The sequence below is a fragment of the Pipistrellus hanaki genome, assembly GCF_964339955.1.
Source record: "Pipistrellus hanaki genome assembly, chromosome: 15".
Taxonomy (NCBI): Eukaryota; Metazoa; Chordata; class Mammalia; order Chiroptera; family Vespertilionidae; genus Pipistrellus; species Pipistrellus hanaki.
In genome coordinates, this window is record NC_140517.1 from 27626411 (window position 1) to 27638682 (window position 12272).

General features: G+C 42.6%; 1 protein-coding gene across 12 annotated transcripts in view; it reads right to left on the minus strand.

Moving 5' to 3' along the window:
- Positions 1–12272, minus strand: part of ANKRD11 (ankyrin repeat domain containing 11) — a 258368-nt gene that overhangs the window by 36631 nt on the left and 209465 nt on the right. For all 12 annotated transcript variants that reach the window (XM_084905686.1, XM_084905680.1, XM_084905685.1 and 9 more), the window contains one exon: positions 2392–2530. In XM_084905686.1, the coding sequence (XP_084761812.1) occupies positions 2392–2530 (139 nt within the window). The remainder of the gene's footprint in view (positions 1–2391; positions 2531–12272) is intronic.

The following is a 12272-nucleotide window of genomic DNA, read 5'->3' on the forward strand; positions in this document are numbered from 1 at the left end:
GCTAGTTACCTACAAGGGAGTACCCATACAACTGTCAGCTGATTTCTCAACAGCAACTATGCAGGCCAGAAGGGAGTGGCAAGAAATATTCAAAATGATGAACAACAAGAACCTACAACCAAGATTACTCTACCCAGCAAAGCTATCTTTCAGAATTGAAGGTCAGATAAGGAGCTTCACAGACAAGAAAAAGTTAAAGGAGTTCATCAACACCAAACCAGAATTACATGAAACGCTGAAGGGTATTCTTTAAGGAGAAGAAGAAGAAGAAAAAAGTAAAGGTAAAAATTATGAACAAAAAAGAAAAAAAAAAAGAAAAAAAGACATAAAATACATACCTACCAATAAGCGAACCTAAAAATCAAGTGAATAAAAAATCTGAAGAACAAAATGGACTAGAGAATATAATAGAATCAGGGACATAGAAAGGGATTGGACTAACAATTCTCAGGGGGTGAGGGAAGAGATTGGACAAGAATCTTACACGTATGGGTAAAGACAGGGGAATGGGGTAAGGGCATGGGGTAGAGTTGGGGATCAGGTGGAGGGGAGCTATGGGGAAAGAGGGGGGAAAGAGGAACACCTGTAATAATCCGAATAAAGATTTATTATATGTTAAAAAAAAAAGACATAAAATATAAGTTGTAAAGAAATCCTACCAATCAGACAGAATGGGAAGCCAAGATTGTCCAGCCCTAGGCATGCTCCACAGAAATGCAGATGCATCAACCTCTGCTCAGGCAGCACATTCTCTCAGGAGATGGGATCTCAGCACTATCTCCTTGACTCTGAAAGCAAGTCTCCAGGAACACACAGAACCACCCCATAGCCTCAACTTCTGGGGTTTTTCAGACCCCCACATCCAGGCAGCCAATAACCAACAGCAACAGCACACCCTCCACAACTAGAACTGGCATGGGCATTAATAACAGTAGAGGGTATCCAGGTTTGGCCTGATCTTCTCTGGACCTAAAGTCTGAGTCACAGAATCCCTGTGAGCACCCCTCCATTCTGGCGGGAGCCCCTTGTCCACACACATACCCACACCCTCCCTCTGCTCCATTGTTCCATGGCCCATCCCCTTGCAAACTCACCCCTCCCATTCCCCAATGTGCCTACTCAGTGACAAAAACCATGGGTTTGGTCCAAACCACTTTCCTCATATCCCAGCCAGCAAAATCATACTCATTTAACTGGCTTTTAACTAACCACAGTATCTGCACAGCTTCCGTGAACCCGCTTCTTTTAGGAGCACATGCACAGGAAGGTGTAAGTGGAGGACCTGTGACCTCAGGAATAAAAGCTATGGCACAGACTATTTTTCCAGGCTGCTCCCTCTGCCATTTCTCCCAATTTTCTTACATTTATCTTGTTTCAGTACTTGACACATATCTCCACATGCAGGAAGCCCCAACCCATGCCCCGTCTTTGCAGGACTTCTGTTCCTTGTCCTATGGCTGCACTGTGGGAGAGCCTGAGCCTACCTCAGAGCTCTGTGGGTTCAACCAGACTCTGTGATCTTTCTCACCCCTGGCATGCAACTGGCCTACAAGTTTGCAGAGCAGACAGATGACCAGCAGGCGAGGAAGGCCCCTGGGCAATGGATCAAGAGGAAGAGAGTGTGGGCCAGTAGGAAAGAGAGCAGGTTATTGCCTAGACACAGCACGTGTCCCAGTGAGCAGCTCTAGATGGAACCAACTTAAAAGTGTACACACCAAGTATTATTAACCCCTGACATGTACACATTCGAAGGCACAGAGACATGCATGCACATGCTCAAACACACATGTGCATACATACTCACACACATTTACACATTCACACACGGACACATGTACACCTATACTCATGCCAAGGATTGACCTGCACTCGCTAAATCTTGTTTTCAGTGGTCCCTTTAGATTTTATTTAAAATAATTTGGTTTAATTTACGTTTTTGTAGCCCTCATGAAAAACATGTTTATCCTCCAACATGCAAACGCCTGAAAGCCTCATGACTGGATATACACTTGGAGGTTCCCTGGGCATGTTGGGGTCCAGGGAGTATTTCTGCTATGCACACTTACGTGAATTCTCTGTGTGCTAATCTTTCGATCATCTCCAAGTACCCCCCTGAACATCAGATAAAGAGAAGCTGTGAGGCCTTGCTATGGGACACCTCCCAGGACTGCAGTAGGACTCCTAGAATGGGTTTGGAGCCATCTCCCAGGTAGAGCCTGTTGTCAGCAGACCCCTGAGGATGGGTGTCAGGGACACTTTCTGTGGGAGAAGATTTGGCAGATATGATATGGGAAGGAAGGGTTCAAGTGAGGATGATGTGGAGGCAGTCAGGAAGGAGCCAGGGTACAGGAGACAACAGAAGGGACAGAGGCGGCGCTGGGCTCCTGGTACCTGTGTCTGAGTCCTTCTGCTCTCCATTGGCCCCCACTGTGAAGGGCAGCTTCCGTTTGGTTGCTCTCTCTCTCACCTCCTTCCCTCCATCACTGCGGTCCAGCTTTGGGGTCTTGGTTAGAGAAACTTTATCTTTATCCTAGAAAAGAAAGTAACACTTTCAGATATCATTTACAAATTAGTCTCAAATCTTCACACCCACTATGGTCTCAATTATGTGCCAGTTAAAGCAAATATCTTATTTGGGCAATTAACAACCCTTCCTGCCCACCAAGATTAGGAGTGCCTATTGGCTTCCTGTTCTTAGGTGACCCTGCTAGCGGTTCTCAGCCTGTGAGTTGAGACCCACAGGTTGAGAACCGCTGCTATAGAGCCCAAGACGATCGGAAAACAAATATTTACATTACGATTCATTACAGTAGCAAAATTACAGTTATGAAGTAGCAACGAAAATAATTTTATGATTGGGGGTCACCACAACATGAGGAACTGTATTAAAGGGTTGCAACATTAGAAAGGTTGAGAACCACTGCTCTGTAGGGCAGATAAAGCTCGCCCAGTAGGCCCCTCACAAACCAGAGCTGCTGTTGAGCCCTGTCCATGATCAAACATGGCCCCACTTCTTGTCCTGAATTAGAAGAGTCTTGAGAAACTGTGGCTAACAAATATTATTATAAGTATGAAGAAAGCAGAGAATACAGAGACACAGTTGCCCTGGAACCCATTTTCCCAGGGAAATGATACAGGTGCAAGAGCCTTAAAAAGGTGTCTGGACAGGTGGTATCCTGATTTTCAACATAAATCCCTGTGGAATAAAGGGGGGCCCAGCCATCCAACCTGCCTGGGCCTCCCACCATATAGGAGTGTATCCATCTCCCAAGAGACTGCACCCCTCCCTTCCTATGAATGGACTGGATTCTCCTCCTTCCCTGTCTGACATCCTCTGCATAGCTCCACATGGCCTCACATGACCCCCAGTGCTCATGCTATCTCTGGCACCACTACAGGCCTGTGACACTGTGAAGCTGTCTTCAGGACAAATCCTGCAGAGCAAGCATCAATCTCAGAGCAGAGGCCACATCTGTGAACCTGAGTGCAGATGACCCACCTCAAAGCAAGAGCTAGCTGGAGAGTGGGCAGGACACATCTGTCCTCATCACCCACTTCCTTGCACTAGTCTCAGGGCTGGTTTGTCCTGCAGGGTGAGTACTAACAAGCCCAAACTCCAGCCCCACTCTTACACACTGGCCAGTCTTGTGCAAGTCTAGCACTGTGTCTGCCTTGATGTCATCATCTGTAGAATAGAAGACAGTGCCCACCTCAAGATGATAAATGGAGATCTGTGTTTGTTGGGCATGTAAACTCAGCTGTACACCATGCAATGCTGTGCCATATGAACTGAGGTCACATGAGGACAGGGTCGTCCGATTCCGAAAAGCAGTGTGAGTGTGTGTGCGCGCGCGCGCGCGCGCGTGTGTGTGTGTGTGTGTGTGTGTGTGTGAGTGTGTGTGTGTTAATGAAACGGGCACTTTGTGGCAAGAGGAGCCCCTGCTTTGCTGGCATCCTGAACCCAACCCCTCCATGGATAGCACCATAAGAGGTGGGGAGTATTCTCAGGAGAAGCTACCTCCCCGCACTAAACATAACTGAATTCCCTCCTCCTGTGGCCCAAATAATCTTCCAGCTTGATCATTCAGCCACAGCATCCACCAACCTTAGCAGTTGAGAGAAATCCTCAAGTGACCAGGGAGTTCGCTGTCAGAACATGCTCTCAACTCTGAGGGCATCTGGAGTACAAAGAAGGGCCACCAGGCAGAGCCTGAGCTATGGACAATACTGCTGGGATGAGGAAGGACTCCTGGAAGATAGAGCCTAATAGATGCTAAACATGCCATCTCACCCTACCGTGTACCTAAGATGTTAGGATGCAGCCACACCTGCCACTACCTGTACCTGCCATCACAGAACTGGGAGAAGAATGGAACTCATTAGCAAAAACCCCAAAATGTAATAATCACCTTCCTACCAAGAAAACTCCTAGCCTAGTTGGTGAATCTGATCTATAGATATATTATAAATAATAAAGTATTCAGGAATGCAAGAAATAAAAAGATCAATGTAATTTACCACCTGGAGAAAATAAAATCACATGATCATTTCAATAGCTGCAGAAAAGGGCCTGTAATAAAATTTTACATTAATTCTGATACTAAGTCTCTGCACATAAAAAGAAGGGACAATCCTCTACCTGACAAAGAGGGTTCAGGAACCTTCTACTCAAGTGCAGAAGATTGGGTGCTGTCCTGAGGGGGGACGTATCTAGGCAAGGCTGCCTATAATCACCTCATCTATTGAGAAGCAAAACATTTTTTTTTTTTAAATGAACAAAGGACATGAATATGTACTTTGCAAAAGAAAATATCCATATATCCATTTAACATTTGGAAAGGTGTTCTCAGCATTAGGAAAATGCAAATTAAAACTACAAGATCTAAATAATCTCACTAGGATGGCTAAAATAAAAAAGACTAACAGTATCAAATGTTGACAAGGATAATTCAGAAAAACTAGAACTTGAGCTGTTGCTGGTGGGACTCAAATGGCAAAACCACTTTGAGAGTTTCTCATAAAGTTAGTGAAATTAGTGCATATGTTCATAACTTTACAGTGATGTTCACAGCAGTTTTGTTCATATAGTAAAATAATGAAACAACACAATTGTCCCTTAAAAGGAAAATAGATAAATTTATTCTAGTGTAGTCATAAATGAAATATTCTACAACAATAACAAAAAAACCACATAGTTAGATGCAACAACATAGATAACTTCCATTACTTCTCTAGGAGAACAACTGATACATGAGTAATCACATCATGGCACTTCTGGGCCAGAAAAATAAAATCCCCTCTGGAACTAGATTTGGCTCACTTCCTTCCTGCCACCAACCCACCCCAAATGCTAACAGAGTATTAATCTTAAAATTATTGATTGTATATTTGAAAAATCCAAAGGAATATATAATTAAATAGCAAGTTAGTGTATAAATTAAAGAAGTTTTTATATACAGGAATTGATTTTTATTTCTTACAAACAATTAGAAAATTATATCAAAATATCAAAAGACATCAAATATATAGAAATGAAAGATGTTCAAGCCCTCTATATAAACAGTTACAAAACATTACTGAGAGAGAAAAAAGACATAAAAATGGAAGTTTATGTTTATGATGAAAGAACTCACATTGTTAATCTGGCAATTCTCCCCATTTATCTTTATATTTAAAGCACTCCAGTTAAAATCCCAGTAGGCATTATTTTGGAAATCAGCTTCTAACAAATGCACATAGAAAAGCAAAGGGTCAAAAATAGTAGATAACTCTGAAAAAACAATAAAGTTCAGCCAAATAAACTATCAGAGATCAAGACTATAAAATTATGGTCATCACAACAGGTGGTCCTGTACTAAGGACCAAAGGTTTGGAACAAAGAGTACAAATTGGAACCCCACCTAGCTGGTGACAAAGCCTCTGCTGCAACACAGTGGAAGGAGAGGAGGACTTTTCAGTAAGTGACAATGACCATGTGAACATTCATTGGGGGGTGGGGGGGTGGGAGAGAAATAAACCTTGACCCTTAACTTATGCCACAAACAATAATTAATTCCAGATGAACCTCAAACTGAAAGCTTTTAGAAGATGGTAGAGGACGACATCTTCAAGACTGGGAAACAACAGAAAAATTCAAATAAAACTACAGGATACTCCTACATACCCCACTAGCATGACTAAAATTAAACTGACACCAAGTGTTAGCAAAAATCTGAGTTAAACTGAACTCTCACAGCTTTTGGGACTGCAGAACTGATACAATAATTTTGACAAATTATTAAACCACTGGGAGCGGGGGAAAGCAATGTACATGTGTTATATTCCAAACTAAAAAGAATACAAATGTTCACAGGAGAAATGGATAAATAAGTTGCTGAACATTCATACAATGGAATACTACACAGCAACAAAGGAAGAGAACTGCTGCTAAGGAAAAGCCTATAAATCAGATGTAATGTTGAACAAGTGCTCTCATGTAAAAACTTATCTACAGTAATAGATGTCAGAACAGAGGCCACTGTGGTCAGGAGTTGCTACAGATTGCACAGAAAGGCTCCCAGGAGACTGACAACACTAGTATGTGTTGATCTGGATGGAGGCTATCCCAGATTTTAAAAAATGAACTATAATATATGATATGCATTGATATATCACTAAAAAACTTCTAAAAGTTTAAAAACCAAAGCTCCTCACTGTACTGGCTGTACAGGGAAAAAGCAAACACCTGCACTGCAGCTGGAGTGTAGTAGGGGCTCAGCCCTGAGCTATACAACAGGAACACAGCTCTCTGGAAAGACCAGAGTTCAGAACCTTGCTGAGCAGCTGGGCTGGGGCAAAGTGGGGCTTTCCTCACTAGTAAAATAGGAATCACATATACACATTCACAAATGGTAAAAGAATAACTAAAACATTAAATTCAATCTAATCAGCCATTTCCGTGTCAGACTTTGATATGCCATAAAAACCTATGTCCTATTCAGGGTGGCAGGAACTGAATAGGACAACCAGATGGTGACCTGTTTGGCCCTTATCATCTCATAGTATCCTTCACAATAAATTTTTTTTTTTGGGGGGGGGGGAGCGGGGAGGGGAAGCTCCACGCACATCATGTACAAAGAAAGGCAGGCGGGTTTGTAATTCCCCACCAAAAGAAAAGAAAGGGAAGTACTGTTTGGAGGATGGTCATGGTCCACTCGGTACATTCACCCTGGAACTACCTTAACTATGAACTAAGTTAACTAATTTATAAATGGCCTACAGCAAAAGAATCCAATAGGAACAAAATTGTATTAGCCACTAAAAACAGGCATAAATATGTCAATCTAATTGTTCCACCTTCATTTGTTAAAAAGACTACCCTTTCCCAACTGAGTTGCCTCAGTATCTCTGTTGAAAAGAATTGACCATATGTGTGTGTGGGTTTCTATATTCCCCTCATTGATATGCTTGTCTTAGGCTAATACCACACTATCTTATTATAATTCTACAGAGTGATTTTCAACCAGTGTGCGTAAGAGTTTTTAAAATATGCAATATCTGACTATTCAGTCAGGGGCACTGACTTCTTTTCCCTTAGATTATTGTAGGAAATAGGCCTCTGTGATCCATCTTCAGCAGTCAACTTTTTAAAAAATTGATTTTTCACAGAGAAGAAGGGAGAGGGACAGAGAGCCAGAAACATCGATGAGAGACAAACATCGATCAGCTGCCTCCCGAACACCCCCCACAGGGGATATGCCCGCAACCAATATACAGGACCTTGACTGGAATGGAACCTGGGACCGCTCAGTCCGCAGACTCTATCCACTGAGCCAAACCAGTTTCGGCAGCACAGTCAACTTTTATGGAAACAGTTACTGAATATTCCAGGGCAAACAGAATATAGAGAGGGGAGGAGAGGGTTTAAGAACAAAACTGTGTGCGTGACCAATAGCACATTTTCCAGGAAGATCCACCTAGACAACAGGAGGTGGAGACAACTAGAAAAAGCCTCAACCATTTTTTAAAAATAACCCAATAGGAGACAATAAGACCCAGGAGACGCATGAGGAAAACTATTAATGCTATAGTACTCAGCCAATGAAGAACAGGAGAAGGGATTCTCACACCCTAGGGATAAATACCCTGTTCTCACTGCTCCATGTGTGCCTGTTCAATCAGACAACTGTTCTTGCAAGACTGTATTAAAAGTCTTGTTTCACCATACTTCATGTCTCCGAGTCCATTATTTGAATTCAGACAGGTCAGCATTTCTCACAACTATCAAATGAAAAAATAACTGCCCTGGTCAGGTGGCTCAGTCAGTTGGAGCATCGTCTAAAAGGGTGTGAGTTCAATTCATGGTTAGGGCACATACAAGAGGCAACAGATCAATGTCTCTCAAATCAATAATTACAAAAAATCCCCACAAATAACACATATCCTTGGGTAAGGATGAAAAAAGTAGTAATAGCCAACATAATAGTCATCTATGAATGATTCAAAATTATACCTCTTTTTTGGTCAAATTGGCAAAAACAATACTTTTTGGTGTGCCACTGAAGATTAGTAATTAGTTTATGTATGCCATGAGATGAAAGGATTGAAAATCGTTGCTCTATAGTAAGGACTGAAATCAGACTGTTTATGTCCTCTAACATTTTTCCTCTTTTCAAAGTGCTTTTGAGGTTATTCTAGGTCCTTTGAATTTCCATATGAACTTTGGAATCACCTTATAAATTTCTACCTAAAAGCTTACAAGAATTTTGAGTGGTATTATGCTAAATTTATAGATCAATTTGCAGAGGATAGTATATAAATAATATTGAGAGTTTTCTGATGAGTATGGTATAACTCTCCATTTGTTTAGATCTGCATAATTTCAGCAATGTTTTGTAGCTTTCAAGGTACAAGTCTTGCACATATTTCACCCAATTTATTACTTAAGAATCTATATTTTGCCCTGCTGGTGTGGCTCAGTGACTGAGTGTGGATCCATGAACTAAGAAAGAGGTTAACAGTCTGATTCCCAGTCTGGCCACATGCCCAGGTTGCAGACTCGATCCCCAGTAGGGAGCCTGCAGGAGGCAGCCAATAGATGTTTCTCTCTCATTGACATTTCTCTTTCTAAATACCTGTCCCTTCCTCTCTAAATAAGTCAATAAGAAAACATATTTTTTTTAAAAAAGAATCCATATTTTGACACTACTATAAGTGTATTTTTAAATTTTAATAGCTGATTGTTCACTAACAGCATTTAGAAATATATCTACATACTGGCTGTGTACTGTGCAAACTTGCCAAGCTCATGTCTTAGTTCTTGGATTTTTTGTGTAGGTTTCTTAAGATTTTCTATGTAGATAATCATGTCCTCTGTGAGGAAAGACAGCTTCACTCCTTCCTTTCTGAACTGTGTCCCGTATTTTTCAAAGGCCTGACCTACCTTCACTTGTGAAATCTGATTTGAGCATCTGAGGGTGTCAGCATTTGCACAATAATGCCTAGTCAGTGCCTAGTAATAAAGCATTGTGAGAACTCAAAAAGGCTCCCTCCCAAGAGCTTACTTATGATGGGGAGAGATCATATGACAAGCAAATGCAGGTGTGTCAAAGGGGAGCAAATGCTACATAGAAGGATCATGTAGTATAGGAAACAGAAAGGGTGCAGATAGGCTGGTGCTGCTTACTTTGAATCAGCAGTTGGAGAAGCCCTTGTGGCTAAGTGAGCAGAAACCTGTAACTCCTCAACTCCAGTCTAGGCACAGAAAAAACCCTGGCCCATCTCATACGCTCTGTTGTTTTTCTCTATTTCTCTCTCTGCCCTCACAAAACAGACAGACAAACAAAAATTCCAACAGCTAAGACTCTCCAGGTCAGCGGATGCCAACCTTTCAGACCTCACAGACCACTTGTTGGCGACCACTGTTCCAAGTGATAGAGACTGCAGGAATCCATCTGTGACAATAACCTGACTTTGCTGGAGATTTCGCTGTCATCAGAAAGCTTATCTGAACCTGAAAAGAGTTGACACTCTCAGGGGCCTGGGTTCCAAGAAAACAGGACCCACCATCATCCTTTCTGTGATTTCATATTAAGGACATAACATCCTACTCTTTCTTCAGCGTATTTCTTTTGGATTTGTAAGAACCAGGTGCTCCCAGAGCTCCTCAGTGTCAAAGAAACAAGCATGGGGACCTATGGCCCAGTAGATTCTGTTTACTGTGGTCTTGAATACAGCAAGAGCTGAGCAGACTTTCTGAACACTTTTGACAACCCAATATGGAGTCAATGTCAGCCATAACAGTTATATCAAGTGCTACGTCAATACTGAAGTAATGCGGTATAACAGGAACATCCTTTGGATGGCCCAGAACATCAAAAACCACAAGTCTGGACACTCAGATAAGGACTCCAATCTGGACACCAATATGAGTGGACTCCATCCATTGTGGACTATAAGAACTCAGAACTCCGACTATTCAATGCTCCAGCTTGGCTGTACAAAGAATCATAACCAGAGCCCTGCCAGAATTCTACTTCACCAGATGTGCCACCACTATAGGGGCCTGGCTGGAGACCGACACCCATGTCTCCATCTGCAGATGTGGCCAGTGACCAGGACCCTGCACCAAACGATTGGTTTGCTAGCTTCTATTGTGTAAACCCTCCTTCTCTGTGTGTAAACTGCATGCAAATCTATTGGATTACTGTGGAGGACTCCCTTAATAAACCTTATAGAAAAACAAATGAGTGTGACTCCTTTTGGGGATGCTCCCTTGCTCATGACAAGACCTGCCATAAAACCACTGTACGAAGCAGTTACAAGCTGAGGTCACTTCAACTATGCCCCTTCCAGCTCCAAAACTGAGGTCAAACCCTGGCTGGGTGGCTCGGTTGGTTGGAGCATTGTCCTGTACACCAAAAGGTTGCTGGTTCCACCCCCCGTCAGGGCGTGTATGGGACTTAACCGATGGATGTTTCTCTCTCTCTCTTAAAAAATCAAGAACAAAAAACTGAGTTCACTACTGAAATTACTCCTCTTGGATGAAGGGGGACGGATCACAGGGTTCTAGAGATGGGCCCCCTCCCTCAGGAAGAGGTGGGCCTGCTGATGTTCAGGTAGGCTGAGTATAACCTCTACAATCAGACTTCAGGGATGTTACAGTTTGTGGTATGCATAGTATGCTCGGACAGAGCACTCACCACATCCTTGAAGGACTTGTCAAAACAGAGGGCAGGCATCCACCCTTAGCCTTTCTGATTTTTTGTGCATTGCTAAAAGGTTCCCAAATAGTGCTGGTCTGAGAATACACATTAAGAACCACTCATCTAGCACAAAAGAAAATGAACTTTACTACCACATAAACCTGGAGTAACCCAGAGTTGTTGTGCAGTCTCCTCTCTCAGCAGTGTGTGACAAGGGAGAAGGATCCATTATGAGATGGAAAGAAGGATTGGTGTGAGAAGGCCCTGGCCTGGGAGTCAGGGCCCAATTTCTTGCTGGATGGCTTCAGACACCACAGCAGCCCTTGGCTTCTCTGCACAGAATACCCTCATCCACAGAGGGGCTTACTGGTCCTTTTTAGGCTCCTTCCAGGTTGGATGTTTTGATATTCTGGAGTCCGCTGCAGGGACAGAGCATTTCCTGGGTGGGATCCTAAGGTCTTAGGGAAGAGCCTGTCTGCAATGTAGCTGACCATGTTGCCTGAAGAGTCCATGCGGAAGACCCTGTGCCATAAGGACACTAGGAAACTACCAAATGCAGCATTAGACTCCTGTCAGTATTGTGGGCCTTTTTCCACTGTTCACAAATGTATCACATCACAATTCTTTTGCAAAAGTCTAAAAATATGTTGCTTTTGATAACATGGATCAGTATCTGAAGAAAACAGAGTTTATGAGAGAAAAGAGAACATAACAAGTTCAGCCATGTGTCAACAGCAGAACCAGCAGCTCTGTGTCCCTGGGCTTTGCCATCCCAAAATTCTTGGGCCCTAAGGTTGAAGGCACTTTCAAGTCACAGCTGCCACCAGGTACATCTTCCCAAGAATTCTATTTTGAACTGCCATTTAGGCTAAGTTCCTATAGTGCAAAGTGCCTGGCTCCATTATATGGCATCTTCAGTGTTAGAATTGGTCTGCCTCTATGAGGAAAATGTTTGGTTTCCTCTTGGGTGTTTTGATTTTGTTTGTTTTTTTTTTGTGTGTGTTTTTTTGTTTTTGTTTTTGTTTTTTAGTACAAAGCTACTTTACTGAGAAAAATACCAAAGCAAATCCACACATGCCCTGAGGCATA